The 24,173-nt window shown below is 30.5% G+C and overlaps 1 protein-coding gene across 1 annotated transcript in view; it reads left to right on the forward strand.

Moving 5' to 3' along the window:
• Positions 1–1,668: 1,668 nt before the first annotated feature.
• Positions 1,669–24,173, forward strand: part of LOC106874003 (Kv channel-interacting protein 4) — a 479,441-nt gene continuing 456,936 nt past the window's right edge. Inside the window, exon 1 of the mRNA XM_052974223.1 lies at positions 1,669–1,749. Within this exon, the coding sequence (XP_052830183.1) occupies positions 1,707–1,749 (43 nt within the window). The 5' untranslated portion in view covers positions 1,669–1,706. The remainder of the gene's footprint in view (positions 1,750–24,173) is intronic.

The following is a 24,173-nucleotide window of genomic DNA, read 5'->3' on the forward strand; positions in this document are numbered from 1 at the left end:
AGTATTTTGAGCCCTTGCCCTTCATCTGAGAGAGAAGAGAGAAAGTAGTGCTGTCACTCGAATTGTTAGTAAAAACCAACTATACTCCTGCACTGCTTGTTATTTGTGGTGGTTGTTATTGGGAAGGGGAGGAGAAACTATAATCAGATTCTGTTTAACTAATTCATTTAAGTATGACATAACCATGAGAATTTTCATAGCAATTGTATATCTATATATCAATAGTTGTTTAGATTTCACAAGAGATTAAAACATCGATATCACATGGTCTAATAAAACATCAATACTGATTGGTGTGGGTAGGAACATTAATAGATATTAATGTTCCATAATAGATAGTATTTTGGTGCAGCAGTGCATGCTTTACTAGCTTTTCTACAGGTGTTGATTTATGAATAATTTTCATTTGATTAACAGCCAAGTAGTGAGGCCAGTCATATTAAATAGCAGTTTTTTTTTTTGTATTCTGTTTTTTATCAATCCTTGTGACTGATGTGATTTTAAATAATTAGTAAGTAGGAACATCTCAAAATCGTAATGAATTTTTTTTTTTTATGACTTTACTCATCACTAAGTCATCAAATGTCATTTTGCCAGCTGAATACAAAAACCAAATTGTTCTCATAAAAACCTGTAAGACATTGCCTGGTGAATAGTAGAAAGCCAACTATAGAGATTCAGCTCTTTTACTCTTTTACTTGTTTCAATCATTTGACTGTGGCCATGCTGGAGCACCTCCTTTAGTCGAGCAAATCAACCCCGGGACTTATTCTTTGTAAGCCTAGTACTTATTCTATCGGTCTCTTTTGCCGAACCGCTAAGTTACAGGGACGTAAACACACCAGCATCGGTTGTCAAGCAATGCTAGGAGGACAACACAGACACACAAACATACACACACACACACATACATATATATACACATATGTACGACGGGCTTCTTTCAGTTTCCATCTACCAAATCCACTCAAGGCTTTGGTCGACCCAAGGATATAGTAGAAGACACTTGCCCAAGGTGCCACGCATTGGGACTGAACCCAGAACCATGTGGTTGGTAAGCAAGCTACTTACCACACAGCCACTCCAGCTAAAATGAATTATTGTATAAAAAGAAGTAATCCAAACAGGAAATTTATAAATTTGATTAATATTTTCTGACATAGATGAAATTTAGGCAGTGCTCTATTATAGCTGCATTTCAATGCTTCAGCCAATGGACTGTGGCTGTGTTAACATATCACTTAATTTACATCTAATATATGAGAAAAATATTGTTAGTCAAAATATAGGATAATTATATATAACCAAAATATAGGGATAATTTTAACACAAATTAACTTAAACATCCTAATTCTTGTGCCTACTTTACAGTAAACATGTCTTGCTTCAGGACTAAACACAAAATTACCTTTATGCATGTGATTGGTATTTTTATGTACTTGTGAAAACATAAGGTCGTGTTTTGTATAGTATGTGTTAGTTATAAGTAACTTTATAATGTTTTAAAATCTTTATCTTCTTTAGATGAATATCCACCAGTTGATTAAGGCCATGATTCTGGAATAAGAAGCATTATTTTTCAGCATAATTTTTTTCAAAGCCTTTTTATTTTATCTTATATCTTATTTCACTTGTTTAATACATATATGTTTATCTTTTGTATTTTTAGGTAAGTTCTTTTACCACCACAATGGAATATTTACTAGATGTTGTTTAAAACAGTATTCCAAAGAACTGTGGAAGGGTTAAGTAAGTTTGTTCATTTTCTCTCCATGTTGAAATACTCCACTGCTCAAATATTTGTATAAATTGCTTCTATTTTATATACAAAAGTCTTAAGCCCTGAAGATGAACAAATCAATGAAAGTTTTTTTGTTTTTAATTACAACTTTAAATATTATTCAAAATTATACTTAATTTGAAATAAAAAGTGTTAAAAAGGATATATTTCTTTGAGCTTTTCCGAATTTAAGTGCATTTCACTCAGGCTTTTGGAATATTGTCAACAAATTTTCTTTTCTAAAAACTATTCTGAAACTATGTTATTATTGTTGTTATTAATATCATCATTATCATTATTATATATATATGTATGCATGCATGTATATATATATATATATATATATATATAACTACATATTTACACACACATACACACACACAAACACACACATATATATATATATATATATATATATATATATATATAAATATATGTGTGTGTGTGTGGCGTGTGTTTGATTTTGGAAACTTTATTCTTTCAGAAATAATTTCCATTTTCATCTATTAACGTTATATACTTCTTGTATGCTCAGATATATTAATTTAAAAAATAGCTTAGATATTTACAATAAAAATATCTGCTTGATGCATTGTTTTCTATTTACTTGTGTTTTCGTTCTCATTTTGAGTAACTAAAAATTTTTAAAGTAATTTTACATTCATTTACCTTACATTCATTTACTTACGTATGACATCTTCAGTATATTAAAAAAAAACATTTCACTTTAAATGTTTACCAGAGGCATAGTTCCTTAATACTGAAATAGATTATTACTTATTTTGAAATAATTTTTTTCTGTATTTTCTGTATAAATTTTAATGTGTGAGTAAAGAAAATGTCACACAATGTTACCCTCTATTTCTCTCTCCTTTAAACACAACTAAATTTGTTTGTTTTTGAAAATTTTTTTTTTTTTAATTTAAAGTAATATTAAGGAGTAAATATCCAAACGTGTGAGATGTGTTTCCAACTGTTAACCTCATCTTTAGAGATGAACAGTTGCACAATATTTAAATCTATTTTATATTTCAGTCAGTTTTTGTATCTAATCATTGGTGTGTGTGTGTGTATACAGTCCAAAACTGGATTCAAGCTAGAAACCTATATTTATATACTGAACTTAAAGAAATTCTTATTTACCAAGCTACTGATGAGGTTGATACGGCGAAATTTCCTCTTGCTGTTTTCAGGCATGTTGCTTAACTTTCAGACCTCTCCCCAATGCACTATTCTTGGTGAGGACTTTACTCCTACTACACAAATGGTCTCCCTTAGGAATGAGTTCAGAACTACTTGTATATTTTATTTCCACTACTCTGTTGACATTCAGAAGTTTTGCATCTGTTAAATTCAATGATATCTTTTAAAAACACTTAGTGTCTGAATACTTTTCAAATTTTCATATATAATATCAATAACAGCATTTTGTCCATCTTTGAAGAACTCTATTAATCTATAATGTACTGGCTGGTAAAACTGAGCAACTTATCATTAGAAATTATTGGTCACTGATTTTAGATTTTAAATGGCAGCTTGTCAATATTGTATATGTTAAATAAAAGTTAAATTGAGTTATTGAATACAGTAGCTTTCATTAAATTTCTGGTTTGTTTAATCAGGCAATATTTTCTTCTATATGACATGAGTTTTGTGTTCAGTTTTCAACCTTTTCATTTTTTTTTTTTTAATTTTACTTTAATTTTTCTCACTATCAGGCAAGAGGAAATGTGTACAATTGCTATATCCATGGCTTTATGGTTAAGAAATTCATTTTTCAGCAATATGACAAGTGTCTTCTACTATAGCCTTGTGTTAACTTCTACAACTTTGGTACATTTTGACTAGAATTTCATACATGAAAACTGTGCAGAAGCTCCTTATGTGTTTGTATGTGTATATATGTGTATATATACATATTATATAATATATCGGAGAGCATGTAAAAATATACATATATATGTAGTGTATATATGTATGTATATATGTACACACACACATATATATATATATATTTATACACATATACATACATATATGTGTGTGTTTGTGTGTGTGTGTTTATATGTGTATATGGGTGTCTATATTAGCAACATATGAGAACATTAGTGAAAAGGTGAAAGTGGAGTTCCTTGAGTGAAGTCCATGCTGGTATAGATGCTACTTTGCTGTTCTTACAGTGAAAAAGCAATGAATCTGGAATTGACTTAGTGAAACTTGTGTCAACAAAATGTTCGATTGTTCAGAAATTATGATATAAATATATCTACAAACATAATGTCACTCGTTCTTATAGCTGTTTGCAAATTTAGAAGCTTCATAATTTGCATTTTGAATTTTTTTGCAATTGTTACATAACAAAGTTGAATTGCTCGAAATGGAGTAACTATTCAGTTGGTAAAATATTTCAACTGAATGACTGCCATCAGACTTCATAAGGAATCTATGTTGTACTCTTGTGATTACTAGAGAAAAGTGTCAGTCAACATTTACAAAATTATGGATGATGATATGCAATTGAGCTCTAAAGTGTAATGTCTATAAGTTCTGACATCAAATTATTTGATAAGGGCTTGTTCTGAAAGGTGCTACTAATACATTCAGGTATATAAACACTTTCTATTGAATTGTTTTCGGATTATTGTATCTTTATATATATATATATATAAACAGTTTAGTTATTGAATCAGACATTTTTTTGTAAAAGGGAGGAAATTATATGAAAATTACTTTCCATTTTTGCACTTTCTTCATTGGCATTATATAATTATAGCATCACCACTACCAACTCTTCTTTCTCTTTAATTCCTCTTTTTCACATCAATACTATTTGGTTACTGCATACATCTCAGCCTCATCTTTCTCTATTTTGCAATAAGGTCTACGATCTTTATTGATATTGTCATGAAATTTCTGCTGTAAGTGTGGAGCTATTTGTGTGCAATTGGGAATATTTATTTGATCTTTGTCAATGTCTGTATAGCAAATGTCACATGTATATATATGAGAGACTTTTGAGTTCCCTTCAGCATCTCTTATATTATCTTCCATTGACAGGAATAGATGGCAAGGAAGATGTTGAAAGCTTTTTATGAGGGGTGAAGAGAGAATTACTATCAATTGTACTTAGCTGTCATTCAGGTCATTGATGGCTGTCAACCTCATCATTAATAATTCATTCAGTGATTTTCCAGCTAATTTGTAAATAGCTGCCAACCTCAGACTTCAAATTTGTGCTTTGGGTTGTGAATTTAGCGGAAATTATTTTGTATGGTAGCTTTGTAAATATAAACCCTTGGATCCCATTGGAGAGTTTCCAGTGCATAACAATGAGAAATGTTTAATGAAATAAATCAACATTTTCTTTCCAATTCATGTTAGAAAATTATCACATCAAGGAATAATTCAGTCAAATCTGAAATTGATGCCAATAAAAGAGTTAGTACCTTGTTCAGGATTGCCTGATTGTCTGTCCTAAGATTATATCATCATCCTCATCATATCTCTACATTTCCATGCCTGCATAGGTCAGACAGAATTTGAGAAGGCAGATTAGATTTTCTATGGGAGGATACCTTTCCTGTCACCAACTCACACCTGTTTCCAAGCAAGGTATATCTTCAATGGCTAGACATGTTTTCTCTCGAAGACTGGAAATGAAAAACATTGCTTGTATGATGGTGATGCATGTTTACAACCATCATGGAATGTCAAGACAAACACACACACACACGACCACATGATGGACTTCTTTCAATTTGTATATGCCAAATCCACTCACAAGTCCTTGGTTGACCTGGATCCATAGTAGAAGACACTTGCACACGGTGCCATACTGTAGGACTGAACCCCAAATCACATGGTTGAGAAACAGTTCTTTTAACTGCTCAGCTACACCTGTGCCTTATTAGAATAATCTATTTTGGCCTTTCATTTCTAATGAAAGATGCCATACATTTCTATGTAGTGTCCCAGTAACTGTACTCTAATCAGCAATACTTCATCTCTATTCAATGCTATATCTATTTGTAGACATCTCAGTAATAGTGCAGGTAGTTTTATATTGTATCTTCTGAATTTCGCATAGAAATCGCATTGACATTATGAGACCATAACAAACAACTTATCAGTGACTGTTGAAACCATTGTTGCTTATTTTTTACTGTATCATTAGGTTAACATTCAGAGGTAGAAGTAAACCTGTCCTTTTGACTATTTTCCTGTTTATACTGCTTCAGTTTAAATGTTCTGTTATTATTTATGTAGATAAAAGTAAAGCAAATCCTCTATAAAAAGTTATATTATTTATAGTCAACGTAGCAAAGCATCCTCAGCTGCACAAATAAATAAATAGAATTTTAATCAGTTGGACACATTAATATAATTTTTACTCAAATACTCTAATAGAGCACGAAGTTAGAAAACATACAACATAACAATACAACATAACTATATTGTTTATAAACACTCACCCATAGTACCCCATGATAAAATTCCCTCTGTATTAACATGATAGGTTTTATTAGTATCTTTCCCCTTTAACTGGTAGTTAACATCTTGATTCGGGGTCTTCCCCTGCCCAGCCTCCTTTATAGACAGTTACTTTATACTACTCCTAAAATCTTGACAATATTTATGACCATGCCTATCTATGAGCTGTCAACTCACTCCTGCCCTCCATTCTAAACATACAGTCCTCTAGTCTTAGATTTAGTAGTTGACAAAAAGACTAGTAAATTCAAAATGAACCACAATCCTTTACAATCTATGACTCCAATAAACTTCATGCATTTCTTGGAAGTGTAGTATATTCTTAGCTACAATAGCAACAACATGGATTTTCATTTTGATGTGTCTGATTGATTAAAATTCCATTTATTTATTTGTGCAACTGAGGAAAGCTCTGCATTCAAATTGATGTAACGATTGCATTGTTCGATTAAATGGAGCCGCTTGAAACGGTCGTACTGCATCACTTCTTCATATCCTGTTGCTTATTTTGATTTTACTCACCTTACTTTGAGCTGTACGGATAATACACCACTGACTTGGTGCTTCAACTTAAGTACCTAATTCAACGGAATCTCAATTATATATACATATATATATATATATATATTATATACGTATGTATATATATATATATATTATATACGTATGTATATATATATATATATACATATGTATATATATATATATATATATACATATGTATGTATATGTATGTATACATATATATGTATGTATACATATGTATGTATATGTATGTATACATATATATGTATGTATACATATATATGTATGTATGTATATGTATGTATACATATATATGTATGTATGTATATGTATGTATACATATATATGTATGTATACATATATATGTATGTATATATATATACGTATGTATGTATACATACATATGTATGTATTTATGTATATATATATGGATGTATGTATACATACATATGTATGTATTTATGTCTATATATATGTATATATGTATATGTATGTATACATACATATGTATGTATATATGTATATATATATGTATCTATGTATTTGGTCGCAAATACTTTATTTTCTATTACAAGTCTTTCATTCTATATATCTTGCATTCAATACAAGAATCTTTTTATTGGCCAGCCAATTATATTCACTAACATATTTTAAAATTTTCTTTTCTTATCAATTACTTGAACTACTGAATGTGTAAATTACTTAGACTTATGATATTTTTTACTGTACATTGGTTACAATTTTTACCGGTGACTCTGTCTTCTCTAATCATATCTAATTTTCTTGATCAACTATAACGTAATGTTCCCTTTAGGAATAGCAATTCATTTACTTTCACTTCTATTAATTTTGACATATCTCGTTTGGTTCTCTTTAAGTGTTTTGTTGTTCTTTTATTTTGCTGAATTCAGTGTTTTCCTAACATTACTTGAACTCATACAACTACACTGTAATATCAATTAATAAACATGTGTCTAAATATTAATTCCTTTTTTTACTTTTACCACAAAACATTTAACATTGCGTGTGTGTGTGTGTGTGTGTGTGTGTGTGTGTGTGTGCAGCCATGAAGCTCACTAAATTCTCGTTATAAAATCTTATTCTTTCTTGAAAAAAGAAAAAAAAATTTGTTAGCTAATTTGTACTCATGAAAATGAGCTTTATATTTTTTTTTCTACCTTCCTTAAGCATACACATACATGCTTTTCCATTACATGCCTATTTATTTTTAACTGCGATTTGTTTCATTTTATGTTTTTTTTTCTTTGTGTTCCTTCAAATTACTCTTGGTATAGACTTATGACCATATTTACATTTAGATTGAAGTAGATATTTGAACTTGTAACAACTTATCTGATTTTATTGGTTTGATTCCAGATTTGTAACCCTCCTTCTGACAAGTGTCATGTATAGTATTAGATCTGGGTTAATTAAATTGGCTTATGCCAAGAAAATAGTTAATATATGTGGCAAAAGTTTGATTCTTACTGTAAGAAAACATAATGCTCAATAGAAAATATGATAATTTTGTGCTAAAAGATAATTATGGAAGAAACTTAATGCCTTTCAATTAGTGAAGAAACACAGTTCATTAAATACCTACTGAATTCGAATGTATGTGTCACTGATCCAATTAAATTATTTGATTAGGAGAGAGTTTACAAGATATTCCATTATGATATAATGCATAGCATTATCAAGAATATGGTATGTCGGTCCTCTATTATGCACCCCTTAATTAACAAATATATGATTTAATGTTAATTTATTTTATAGCTGAGATACTGATTGACTTTTAAAATCTTTCAAATCATTCAAAATGTTACTCTTTCATGTTACTGAAATTGAAAATATCTGAGGATATAAAATAAATTCATATGCATGAGGATGCATGCACGCACACACACAAACACACACACACACACACACACACACACACACACACACACACACACACACACACAGGCATATACATACACGCTGTTGCATTCATACTTAAGAAATACAGGAAAATCAGTTTGTAAATAATTTCATGACAACTACTGCTTAATTAACAAATATGTGACATTTGAATTTTCTCATAGCTCGTGATAAGATGCTGCAAATCTGTTTCAAAATATATCTCCAGCTTCCTTTGCTGAAGCAGTTTTCCAACTTAAAAATGTCAGCATTCACATTTTCTGATAGTTATTATCTCCGTGAATGTTGTTGTTCTTGTTTTCATCATCATCATCATCATCATCATCATCTATGATGAACTGTTTACTGATGTGTAGTTGTTGCTGTTACTGGGATTATGAACACCATCAAAGGAATGATGTTAGAATCTCAGTATTCCCTGATTGCCAAACCGCAAAGTAATCTTTTATATGTTAAGGTCATGATACATAATGCTATAATTAAATAAAGCAAAAACTATATACAAGGTTTTATGAAGATTCTGAAATCTAAAGCTTTATTCTTAGTGATCTAGAAACAAAGCAATAATGGCTATTCTGTGGAAACGTATTAAAAGAAATTAATCACTTTACTTTTGGAAACTCAGTTTTCTTATTGGATTACTTCAATCTTAATAACAGATTTCTTATTGATTCAGAGAGAGAGACACAGAGAGACTGAGATATATAAAGAATAAGAGTTAGAAAGAACATATCATTAAAATATTTGGAAAATACAATCAAATTTAGTAGGGTTCCAAATCCGAAACAGAAATAACCAGTTCTGTTTAGTGATTTAACTCTGAATTCAGTACACTACCTCTCTGTTTAATCATGATATACTTCATATGAGTATTTAATATTTAATATGTGTTGAGGATAGATTAGATAAGTTGGGTAATATAAAGACAAAAGCCACTGTCGCATTTCAGTCTAATAAGATTTATACTAAGGAAAGAGTATATTAATGCCTTTTCAAAAAATGGTAACAGAATTGGTTGGAAATGATTTCAACTAAGAGACAAGTGGTATCATACACTGTGGAGTGTGCTATGAAGCACTCATTACTCTCTTGAAATATATTAAAGGCAAGTAAAACCTAAGTGGGAATAAAATTATTTTCATTGGATTAAATTTTTTAATTAAAATGAAAAGTGACTTGGTATGATCATGTATTTGTTGTATCAATTTAGATTTGTGTATTAACTAATTTTCTGTTTGTTTAGAATTATGATGAACTGATTGGGAAGAAAATTGGTCAAAGCTATTGAATAATTTTACAAGATTATGTATAATAATAGCAATTTATTCTAAAATAGATGAAAATCTGGTGACAATTATATTTTCAGACATAATCAGGAATAAAAATATATTAATCCTGTAAGAAGAAAATTAACTATTCAAATATCATTTAGCAATAAAATCAGATTTTAAATTGATGTAATGGAACAGTCAGAGGAATTTTAATTTCTTCCATAATTTGTATTCATATGCATTGATTCCATTTTGCTATGACATAATATATGAATAAGCTACTTCTGAAAACAGCTGAAAGTTTTAGAAATTTGTAGCTTTTAATTAGCTTTCAATTATTCACACTAAACAAGAATGTAAGAAAAATAAGAAAAGTTACATGTAATTTGTTGATTCAAGAAATAACTTGAAGAATTCCGTATTAGTTAATCTCGATCTGCATATTATTGATGATTGTCACGAATTCAGTAGACAGTTGAGTGCTGAGTTCAGTAAAGATTCATTTATTTGACACACACAAATAGAACACATGAAAGTGTATTGGAATAGAATTTCCAGAGTAGTACTGGGGCAATAAATGTGAAAGAAAGAAAAAGAGTTTAAAATAAAATAAATGCATTCATGAATTTCTTCATTTCAACAGCAAATATTGACAGAATTCTGTAAAATGTGGCAGGCCAAGAGATTGTGGGTTTTGTGATTGATATAATCAATTAGTTTTTCATATCTCCTACACACATAGTGAAATTGATTTTCCTTTCGTCACCAGTTCATATGATTGAAGCTGAGTCTTACCATTTGATACTTAAGGCTTCTTAAAAATCTTTCAATGTTTACCTTTTGTTAGCAAACACAGACTTAATGTTTTTAAATTAACATTGAGCTTGGAGAAAATTACACTTTTTTTTTATATGAGAATATAAAGAGAGAAAAAAGCATTAATAGCATTAAAAGTCCAAAATATTAACCGAAAATAAAAATTAAAGGTCAAATAACAATGTAAGCAGTGATCTGTAGGACTGTATGATCCAATACTGAAAAGAGAAACTAAGTTTCACATAAGAACAAATATTTACTCTTATTTTTAAAGAATAGTTTGTAATATGGTGACTAAGTAAACTAGGGTAATATTTAAATTCGTTTCAGTGATGAAAATTTTCAATGTTTGTCTCTGAAGGTCTTTTGAAGCTAAATGGTTGATTTACATTAATGTGGTGGCTTTTTCTTTGCTCAAGTACTCAATATCAGTTAAGAAGTTGTACAAGGAAGTAAGTTGCACATTAAAAACATGTTATATTATAATAATTATGGTACTGGTAATTATACCTGTCATCATCATTGTAATCATCATCAGTAAACTATAAGAAGTAATAAGAAAGCTTAATGTGTACCACATGAAATATTTTGCAGGTCAAAGGTGAGGAGCTTAAAATACAAGGGAGAGACTCCTGTAATCATGTTGGTGGAGACTAGGAGAATTGTAATTTCCAAATGTATAAGGCTTTGGATAAAAAAATTTTATTGATGAGATTTTTATCAAGTTTGGTCATTCAGATTCTTTTACTTTATTTATGTGAAATTAATCATAAGCAAAGACGTCTTAGAAGTAATAACTAGATTTTTGTTGAGTGATTCCTTCATCTGAAATTCTAAGTTAAATTCTGTCATGGCTAATTAACCTCATCCTATTTGTGTTACAGTAATTACTGAGAACAGTAACACATCAGGTAAAATTTCTATCTGTAATAGAATACAAATATGTAGATCTGCTATCAGTAATTCTTTATTCTATTTTTTCTAATCATGGATATTCTCCAAAGAAGGAAATCAAGGCATTCATTTGCTGAAGCAGATGGATGATCTACAACTGACTGACTTGTAAGGAAGCTACTGAAAAATGTTGTTCTCAAGCTATTTGAAGTGGGATGCAGTATTGTAGGTTACCATTATGTCTTCTCCAGAACACATAAGAATTTTAGTACAACATTGCAAACTAATGAAGCAATTGTCAAATGTACAATTGTTCCAGTGCATACATTACTGAACTGTATTTTATTCTAGTTCTCTGTGAACTAGGTTTTGAATGTGTTTGCTTGTGCTATAATACACCAGCATGCTGGAATGTTACTGAATCACCTAACTGTGATTTTTACTGAATAGTTCACCGAAATGTATCAGTCCAGTTGATCATTAGGGAAAATAAAAACAGCAGACATGCTGAACCTATTAGGAAAAACATTGTTTTAATTCATTGTGTAAGACTAGTTGATCACACAGTAACAGAACAAGAGAGTCTGTTACAGAAATAGAATGAATTGTTAAGAGCACATTAAATCATGTGTGTTACTTGTCAAATAAAGGGTATGCTGTTGAAGGCATGTAAACTGCAATGTGATTATTGAGTCAGGTAAGAAAGATATTTCCTGACTGTGATGAAATATTGTTATGCATATATGTTGCCACAGGGAAAAGTAGTTAAGAATATTTCCTATGCATGTATAAGAAAAACAAATTGTTGTTAAAGTGTTAGCCCACTAAACATAGTAGTCAAGATGCTGACAAGAAAAATCCAGATGTTGCTCATCATTTCACTGTTGCTCTGAGATCACCAATTTTCTTTTATCCAAACAGGTCTATAAGCCTGGGATGGAGAAAACATTAAATAAGTGAAATCTACCTTCGATTCCTACCAAGAATCAATAAGAGTTTACAAAATAGACATCCTGTAGTTTTTCAGTTATAACTTCAGAAATACGAAACTATATGGTGTATGAAAATTTATAATGCATTTAGCCAATTAAACCCTAGCTAAAGATTTTAATGGTACTTGATTAATAAGTTGCCTAATTATCTTAGGATAAGCATCACGAAAATTGAGGAAAATTTATAAGAAGAGAATTAAAACCAATAAATTGTTACTGAACATCTTTTGATAATGATTTGTACAACTTTTGATAATGCTTTAAGATGACTGAAAGAAGCTTATCTGAAGCCACTAAATGAAATATGTGAGACAATTTCTGTGTACACAATTCCAAAATCCCAATGAAAACAGATAAATTTCTCGAAGACTTAATCATATTAACTCATGGCAATTCTAGCACTGTACTAGCTGAAGGAAGTAATTCTTTTCTAAACGAAATGCATTGAAGCTTTATCAAGACCATACTACTTGAGAATATAGCATTAATATTGGATAGTGCCATACATGAGGCTAGATCTTTGAAACAAGCCTAACCTAAGGCAAAACCAAACCATATGCCTCTTGATTTTGATGGGTACTCATGTTAGCAAGTGGTAAAATTTAACACTCACCCTCAGCAAACCCCTTAAATTTGCAGAATGAGCTTTTTTTTTTTTTGGCAACTCAAAGATCCACCTTTGTACCTCACATCCAGTTGTGATGGTCACACTCTTTCCACTCCTCAATCTAAGGGATCTTCTCAAGTTATTCAACCAAAGTTTGCTAATACAGTATAGATCTTAAAGAATTCATAGGTACAAATCTTTAGAAAATTTTAAGAGAAGGTATAATAGAACCATGTAATTCCCTATGGTGGATGCAAGTTCTGATTGTTACTGGAAACTCTGGGAAGAACAGTGCAGTGACGGTAATGAACTTTGGGAATTGGATATACAGTAAGTCTATATCCAAGAGTTCTGATCAAGGACCACAGATGATGTCTGTCAAGGATAATCAACATGATCTTTTGATATTATTTTGGTCTTTAAATTTCATCTAACATTCTTCTCCAAGATTACTGTACTATATATATATATATATTCATGTCTAAGATTAAAAAGAAACTCAATATATGAATCTAATTGTTGTGAGTGTGTGTGTGTATATATTTACGTGTGTGTGTGTCTCTGTTTTTCCTCACCAGCGCTTGACAACCGATGTTGGTGTGTTTAACAACACTAACTTAGCAGTTCAGCAAAAGAGAACGATAGAATAAGTACTAAGCTTACAAAGAATAAGTACTAGGGTCAGTTTCTTTGACTAAAAACCCTTTGACACAATGCTCCAGCATGGCAACAGTCACATGACTGAAACAAGTAAAAAATAAAAAGAATAAACATAAATATATTCCAATGTGTTTTAACTTCTTAGCTTATCTAATTTCACATGGATAATTGTTCCAATCCAGAATACCTTTGAAAGCCTAAAAAACTATTTATATCGCAAAATAGAAAAGAATTACAAGGGGCCCATGGATTTTTTTTTTTAGTTCAATGTCAAAGGAATTCCCTCCTACTCTTTAAAAACTAAGCTCTTTGCTGACCCAAGTTTCCTTATATCATAGGGTGCTATAGAAGGGGACATCAATTGTATTTGAATGATATTAAATGAGAAGCTGTTACTGTTATTGCAAAGGATTTGTTTTTTACCATTGAAATATTTTGCTGATGGAATTATTGCTGTAGCATTATTACAAGTTAGTAGATTCCTGATATTTTCCTCAAGGTTCTTAACTAAATCTGGAAAAAAGTGTTAGCTCTTTGTGGCAATTGATGTTTATGCTGTTATAAAATCATATGGAAATATTCCTGCATGAAATATTATAATTCAGTAATAGATCAAACTACATTTCATCCATGTTTTACAATAAAAACCATGGAAAAAAATAAATATGTTTAATAGTCAATAAATGATGATAAAGATTGTATGATGGGTTCATTAAAATCTATACATGGGTAGTAACAAATTGTTAAATGGAGGAAGATGTGATAAGAGCTGCTTATCTATACAAGCAGTTACATCCCTTATATCTTCTAGAACCACACCAGTCATCACTGCTGATGATAGATATCTCTTTTAAATTTATTAAAGCCTTTTTTTTTATCTGGAACTTTATTTATCACACCAGCAGATAAGCTCATAGTGGAGCTGATGAATTTGTAAGATATAGTAGAGAAGTGTGTAAGGGGCTGTTAACCCCATAAGGCAGCTACATGTTTGCCATAGTCAAAGGTATGTTATATTTAAGAAAGGGTCAGTTCATTTGGTTACTGCACAGGATGACCAAAACCCATCCTATGCCAGTAATAGAATATAGTCTTCATGAAGCTGTTTTGGTGTGACAATCAGAGATAGGAAAGAAATTTGTTAGCATGCAAAGAACTTTAGATGGAAATTATTTTATCCCATAATCAAATGGTCAGTGAGTATATTAAAGGAATGTTTCTGGACAACTATTATGTTTATGTGTGAAAGTAATAGAAATAAGTTTGTAACTGGAACAGCTGGATCCTGCCAGAACACAGACACACATGCGAATACATGCACAAAAAAAATTTTAATGAAATAAGAATTCAGTCCATTTAATCAGGTTTCATGTTATTAACTGTAATACAAATGTCTGTTCAGCTTTTTTTTTTTCGTTGTATTCTGGGTTTTATTAATGTAAAGCAATATTTCATAATTTAAGGATGACAGAAGAGGAAATGCAAGTTCTGTACAATTTAATAACATATTCTGACCATTTGTATGGGTCATTTGAATGTCTTGACTAATTAAACAAAATATTAAAGAATTATTCATGCTTAGTATTTTCATGTATTGGTAATAACTTCTGTAGTGAAGTTAATTATATTTTCATCCTGGCATCACTGTTGGTGTGCTTTGATTTTTTTACCTAGGGATAACATTATGACATTAATTATTTGTTAAGAAAAGAAAAAGAATTACATAAAATTATACTAAATATCTGTCATCTCCTGTTATTATCACTATCAGATTCATTTTTACCAATGCACCGGTTCTAATTTTTAACTATTTGGTAATAATTTAGTGAGTTATACCTCTATACATATGGAAGTATAATACTAAAAAATGCGAAAGGGATCTCTTTTGCATAATGTGAGAGTTATATAATTTGAGTAGTACTTTTATTCTTCTTCATTTCTCTTACAGCATAAAGTGCTGTGGAATCTATTTGGAGATTTATGTACCTTAAACACCAGATGTTCAGAAAAAAATTTCATAACTGATGATTTCCATACCTAATTACTATAAACTTATAAATTTATGTTATATAATAATAATATAGGAAATATAAATACTGGATTTTGTGTTTTATTTTTGGAACTAAATATGAAGAGTCTAAGTATTGTATAACACAGAAACAGTCAAGATATCACTGTCTGAATTTATAAGATTGCTTAAGCAGAAATTGAAACCTTGAACATTAAATATCACAGCTAATGGAAACACATCCTTCCTAATAAACAGCACTGCTACTATCATGAAAGATGTTCTACATCTTGATTAGTTACAAATAAGTATGATAGCAAAGCTCAAATTCTCCTGTTTTAGATTTTGCCCGCTATACTTTCAAAAAATTAAATAATCATTAAAAAGCTGAAATTATATCAATGATAAATGTATTTTTCACCAGTAGTAGCACATTTTGTTTTTAACCTGCTTCTGTTTATATCCTAGATAGTTGTGGCAAATACAATGATCGCTTTACTTTGAAATATTTCCTGGAAAGACAAAAGAAATCAAATAGCAGAAAAAATAATAAAGAACAACTGAATGTCATGCATCATATTCTTGTTTTGGTATTTATTGGTAATTTAGGGAAATTTAGAATCATCAGGTTGCCTGGAAACAAGCAATTCTTTGGCATTAAATTTAGTATCAGCTAGTATTGATTATAAAAGTCAAGTCCACTTTGACTAGTACTACCTGTTGTCGACTGATTTTAAAGGTTACAGCAGTTAAGGCTGCATTGAGAAGTGATATGAAAATTAATTCTATTTTACAACGTGTGTGAGTGTGTTTATCTCACAAAAATATCATTATCTATATGTAAACATGTGCTATTTTAAATCTTCTGATTTTGTGTGCTCCATTATTAAATGACACTGATAAATCTTTTCAAATTGTAAATTAACAATGGGGACCTGTAATTACATTGAACATTGCTATATAATCCGTTTGATTTAACCTTGAAATCACAATGTCTATGTTGCATTTTGATTTTATTATGAAACAGTTTGCTTCATTTCTATTTTGTTTGTTAATGATATTTCTTTTGTTATTTGCCAAGATTAATTTACATTGCATAAGTGGTTGGAGTCAAGAAACAGAACAGAAATTAAACTGTGTTGATTTTCTTTTTAAATTTAATTCACATTCCAATTTACTTATACAAGAAAGATGAATAGCTTTTAAAACATTGTATAACATAAACAACCTGTAATGGAGGGTGAAAGCCCTAGGTGCATGTTTGAGAGCAGAACTGAATTGCATATCACTTACAAAAAAAGTAAAATTTGGGCAAAGACATAGGTTAATATATTGTTGACAGTCATTGTCAGGAATAGCTGACCTATGATGAAAGGTATTCCACCTGTAATCAATTTGTCTCTTTTATTCAGTGTATTTTGGATTTTAATATCCAGTATGTCCATCCTGATTTGAGATAGCAGAGTGTGATATGAGGTATGTTTGGCTGTTTCTGTTTGGCTGGTTGAGGAACCATGCAGAAGCTCTTTTATTGGTTGACATACATCTGGTATTGGCCCTGACCAGCACACATTCAAGACAGTTCAAAACAAAGATAAAACAGTGAAATTGTATTTGTGGCTGTTAAGCCTGGTGTTGTTAAGCTTTTCATCTAAAACCCTCCTGCTTTTGACTATAGATTATAATGGATAATGCTAAGATGTTATTTCGATGAATTAATTGCTATTTCTTTAAGGTTAAGCAACTTCATAACTGCTCCCTTGAAAAGCTGTCAAATTAGGTGTCAGTAAAATTTTTAAGATTAGGAAAATTGCATTGAGAAAAGCCATTTTCAGGCTTGTTATATAAGCTAATAAAAGCTTAGAGAGTAAAATAAAGTAACCTGACCTACAGCAAATGACAAACTTTATCTATCATTTTGGGATAAATAAAGTTCCTTATCATTATCATGTTTATTAGAACGACCAATATCAGTCTTTGTATTGCAAGCTATTCAACTAAAAACTCAAGTTTTGCTTTGGGAGAATCTATTTATCAAAGCACGTTTTAATATATATGAAATAGTTTCATATCTTATGAAATCATCAGTTCACACTTTTATCCCATTTTTTTTTTTTTTCTCAATACAGATATTAGATATCATACAGGTGTCTTTATATTTGGTTTTGTAGATTGTTGTAGCATTTACATATTTCAGGTTGGCATTAATCATTAACATTTTCAATTCCTCTGTAACCAACTCTTTCAACTGGATATCATATACCACTATTAATCAATACCACTTTTCTTATTTCATAATCTTCATATTTTCTTTATCTGTTATGTTCATAATTGTCTTGGATGTCTTTTATTACCATTTACTTTCTCCACTCATTTAAACTTTATCTTTCAGTCAGTTTCACATTTTATCTCCAAGACACATGTATGCACAGAAATTCAATTATAAAATGATATTACTCAGGTCGGTATTTTTCTTAAAGTTAGTGGAATATGTGACATATTCATTATCATGTCCAATATAAGTTGATAGAAAGTGGAGGGGGATTAAAAGAATACCTTTACATTCTGAATTTCAATTCCAGCAACTTCCACTTAGGATTTCATGTTTACAGACTGAATAAATTAAGTACCAGTTGAGTGAGTATCACTTATACCCATCCTCCAAATTTGAGGGTTTGTGATTATATTAGTAAGCTACATTTGAAATGGGAGCATCTTGGACAACTCATACTTAGACAATTGATATCAAGGACAACTGATATATAGGAGAACTCATAACAGGTATAGATATTTTCACTTATGAATAAATGATGAAAGAGCTTCTTATAAGTCAATATATACAATATTCTTGTGCCTCAAGCAAATATTTTGAGCCACAGACCTACATTGCAAATTATCTCATGAATATTGAATGTTTTTTTGTTTTTGTATTTAAAACTGCATCGAAAATTATTGTTTTCTTTAAGAAATGAGAGAAAAAATGTCTGCAGCATTTGAACTCAGAACATAAAGACAAACTGAATGGCACTAAGCATTTTTTCCTGGAATGCTAACAATTCTTCTAACTCACCATCTAACAAGTTGTAATATGAAAGAATGGCATAAAAATGATTCATTAGGTTTAGGAAAACCTTGGGAACGAGGATATATTATATATCTAAATCATTGCAAATGACGTAGTTGAATATTATCACACTATGCAATCAATTAGATTAATGAAACCTGACAGAGTAGTATTACTTTAATGTTGAGTTGGATATTGAAAATTTAATTAACATCTTTTTGTTTGCTTAACATAAGAATTTTTTTTATAATTATGAAACTAAGAAGAAAGTCAATATTGTTAGAAAAATTCTGTGGCAAACGGTGAACAGGTAATAAAAGAATCTGAGTGTATAAGTCTGATTATACATTAAAAGAATAGTTTCAGAGTGTGGCTATGATGTGGCAAGTTTTAAAGAAAACCACAACAGTTATTCATGTTCTTGATCATATGGGTATATAAGTTCACTAATTGGCTTTCACACTCACCAATTCTATTATTTATTCCACACTTTCCAATTTTCTTAAAATTAAGACTTTCAATGAAATCTTGGAGTTCTCGGCTTTTGATCTTTAATCATTCCATTTCATCATTTCATCCATTTCATAGCTGTATGTTGCTATTCTATTTCCCAATATTCCAAAGTCTGGTTATTTTCATGTCTGAAGAACAATGTATTTATATGTTGCCATAGCATTATCTATTACAGAGTCCTGTAATCTTTTCAGTGTTGACTATGAGGTGATTTACTAATCTAATTTAACTATTTTCTCCATGTCGATTGATCACTGATCTATAAACGTGTTCACTTTATCTTACTGACAGCATGTTTTTCACAATGCATTTTTTTTTGTGTGTATGTGTTACTATGAATATATTTTATCTATTTTGAGTGTTATTATAGTCCTTTTCATAATGCAGTATCCGCACATGAGTATCCACAAGTGTATGCGTGTGTTACTATGAATATAATTTATCTATTTTCAGTATTATCATTATTGTTATTATGCACTAGTTCCATAAATGATGTTATAGAAAATATTCAGTTGCTCATGTGTATATTAATGAAGTAATTACATGATTAGATTTCAAGTTTTTAGATTTATCAATATGATTATGAGTGCTTAATGAAACCTTATCCCAAGACTGAGTCTTAAAAAAAATGTGGATGACTAAAAATAAAAAGAAGTCTGATGAACACAATGATCTTCCTCTAAACATGTAGTCAACTACGGCTGTGAGGAGAGAGGAGTAACAGTAAGTTATTCAATTACTCCAGAAATGACCAACTATTTATTAGAGACAAAATCTTCCTCTCACTTCTGTAAAGAGTAAAACTCATGTGTTGATACATTAAATGGATTAGTTTTAATTTATTTGGTTTAAGATTTAGTATCCAGGCCTGCAGCTTATGACCAGGGATCTGCTCTGACTTTTTCAGTATTGTAACTTATGTCCTAAAAATCCAGCATGTCAGTTACTGGAAGCCATCATACTTATTCGTGAGATAATCTTGTTGAATTCTAATTTAATGTTAGAATGATTCTCCAACATGATCTTAGATACGATTAAACTGACACTGAAAACTGTTGTAAAGAGGTTCTCTGGATGATCAGATAAGATTTCCTCAGATGAAGAAAGTCAAATTGCAACATTGATATTTGCAAATATTACATTGAGATAGAGTTAATTTCATTTTCACTAGAAAACTCTCAAATCGATATATATATACATACATATATATGCCAAGTAAGATCGTTGCCAGTGCCCCTGGACTGGTTCTTGTGCGGGTGGCACATGAGATGCACCATTTTGAGCGTGGCCATTGCCAGTACCGCCTGACTGGCTCCCGTAGGATTTTCGAGCGAGATCGTTGCCAGCGCCCCTGGACTGGCTTGTGCGGGTGGCACATAAAAGACACCATTTCGAGCGTGGCCGTTTTCGTGCGGGTGACACGTAAAAGCACCCACTACACTCTCTGAGTGGTTGGCGTTAGGAAGGGCATCCAGCTGTAGAAACTCTGCCAAATTAGATTGGAGCCTGGTGTTGCCATCTGGTTTCACCAGTCCTCAGTCAAATCGTCCAACCCATGCTAGCATGGAAAGCGGACGTTAAACGATGATGATGATGATGACGATATATATATATATATATATATATATATATGATTCACACCATTTTGTAGAGGATGCTAGATTAAAATGTAATCCTGCAAAGAGTGATGCTAGATGCTCTAAGTTGTGATGGCATTCATGATCTGTATATAAAACTTCAATTGTATCTGGAATTCCATATTTCTAATATTTTGAGGAATACTGTTCTATCATGTCTTCTTATACGTTACAGCTCTTCATTGTGAAAAGATGTAGTTTTGATTAAAGTGAATATTTATTAAAGGTTTTGTTTTAGTTCTCAAAAGAAAAGGTGATTACACTAAAAGCTGACTAAACAGGGACATTATTTAACTCATTTTTATCCATATAAATATCATTCCCAGATTTAAAAACTTTCAATACGTTCATTCTTCACTGACATGAATTAGATGGATCTACATATTTGAAAGAGCTGAAAAGTTAAAAGTAAATTCTTTTTTAATATCAGTTGCTATTGAAAAAGAGGGGAAACCACAATAAATTATGGTCTGAAAATATGGAATGCCAAATAAGAATTTGCAATTCGTTGGATATCTAGAATATGCATTTAAATTTTTTATTTTTTTTACCAATTCAGTATATTATTTTCTAAATTAATAATTCTCTTTACTCATTTGTACATTGAAAAAATGTTATGGCACAATGTCTAGATTGGTATACAGTGTATAAGCATCTTCTAAATATGTTTGATTTGTGAATAATTCTTTTCAGTTATATATTAGGAAAATATTTTAATATTAAGACAGATAAAATCAAAGTGTCCTCTTTTCCACTTTAGTCTATTTCTTGGTCATTCCCCTACAAATGGTTTCCTTTCTCGTGATTTCCTCTCTCATGATTTTAGTAATGTATTTGGACAATAATGAAACTCACATAACCTACACAACTTAAATATATAAATTATATATAATATTCATCTATCTGATTTCTATAGCAAAGTAGTTCCCAGACCATTCTCATTTAGAATTTTAAGCTATTGATAACTAGCTTAAATTTAGATATTTCTATCAAACCTCACATTGTAGTAACTTGACAGATTTCAGAGCACATGGACAGTTGTTACTGAAAAGATTGTCTCTTTAACACACCACTTTACCAGCAAGGTAACTCACCCACTCCTCTCTTATTCAAACTCTTGTATGTAAGATTTGCAAGTAAAAGTAATATGCTGCAATTCTTAGCTACTTACTCTTGCACTAAATAAACTGTATTAGCTGATTGTATTCCATGTCAGATATATAATTCTCAAGCATTTTACACAGACTTTGCACTGGTTTTAATCTTGTGATCAAGATGATTAATCTCCTCTATCAAATTCAGTTCCTTAAATAGTAGAACTCAAAGTATCTGATGAAATTTAACTTGTAGTACCCAATTGAAATCAGGTATTTCTTAATTTGCTGACAAAGTTCTGACAGGTGTGCACATTTAGAAAAGAAGGAACAGGGAATGCTGAAAAGAAAAAAAATGGCTAGTTCAGTGATAAATATCATGAGGGATTTTAGAAAAATCACATATAAAGTTATAAAGAAATAATAAAAAGGGTAATTATTCAGTAAATGAATAATCCTTAATAGTCTTTGACTTTAAAAAATAGGGTAAAATGACATAACAAATACTATAACTTAGCTCTGGTGATGCTGATAGAATACATGCTTAAATGCAGTAGGCTCAGCTCTCATGTAACAGAAATGAAGACAGAGTTGTTTCATTTTTTTTTAAAGGCAAAAGTGATCTCAATAAATACCAAGATGTTTGATGAAGCACAGTGCAATTCTGACAATAATAACAAATGGAGAATTATAATATGAAAAGATGGAGTGAGAAAAGTAATGCCATATTGTATTAGGAAAGACTGATGAAGTACAATCATGAATCAGTGATAAATGAAATAGTAATGGAATAGAAAAGACAGCTGAAAGACTGTAAAGTTTAATATTGATTTGTTGAACATAAATCATGTTCAAAGTTTAAGTTCTGTCCTAATAACTTCAAGTTGTGGCCCATTTTCAGTTCTAATTTAAAGCCATTTCCAGTTATGCTTGAGGAAGCATAAACAATTCTTTCATTTTTCTCTCACCTGAACATTTTGAACTTAATACCCCCTTGTAGTTAACCTTATCAAATGGATCCTTCTTACACTCCATGTTGGATGACAAACTCAAATGCTCTACAGATAATTCCAAATTTTACAAATATGTCTCCTGAAATAGACTGCTATCCTGTTTAACAGAGATTTATCACTCTTGAAATTAATTCAGTAAGACCAAAGTACTATCACTTAAAAGCCACTTTTTTTTGTTTCAGAATATATGTTTCAATTTCTTTTTTACATTAAAACAGGGACATACCAAGTTACTTCTTGAAATAAAAAAAAAAAAGAAGTTAAAGTAAAGAAAACAAATATTGATATCATAAATTAGTCATAGAATCTTAAAAAGAGGCTTGTTAATGTTGTAAAAGTGAGTTTTCTAGACAAAGTGGCTCAGAAACTAATATTCTAGCAGAATTAGTGACTGTACAGACAACTCTTGCTAATCATCTAATATGCTAATCTTTCACTAGCATTTTAAAATTGTTGTCATTATTTTCTTAGTGAGCTGAATCTGTAATTTGCCACATGGAGTCAAATTGTTTTCTGTTATGTTGATAGTATATTAAAAAGAACCAACAAGCTCTGCCCAGCAATCTCAGAAATTTTGGTTTTTCTGTTTTTATTTAATGATAAACGATTGTTTTGTCATTCACATTGCTGGAAATTGAAATGTTTTACAGTTGTATGCCTCTATAGCCAACCTAGGTGTTAACTCCACTTGATTATAATAACAGTGCAAAGATCATGACAGGAAATGTGTGAGATTCATAACAGAAGAGCTGAAATTTAGAATTTCTAATTCAATAACTCACCAGTATGAATTATAATTAAACCAGAATGTCACTCATTCACACATAAGCATATTTATATATATATGTGTGTGTGTGTGTGTGTGTGTGTGTGTGTGTGTGTGTGTGT

This window comes from Octopus bimaculoides, chromosome 18 (genome assembly GCF_001194135.2).
Source record: "Octopus bimaculoides isolate UCB-OBI-ISO-001 chromosome 18, ASM119413v2, whole genome shotgun sequence".
In the NCBI taxonomy this organism is placed as follows: Eukaryota; Metazoa; Mollusca; class Cephalopoda; order Octopoda; family Octopodidae; genus Octopus; species Octopus bimaculoides.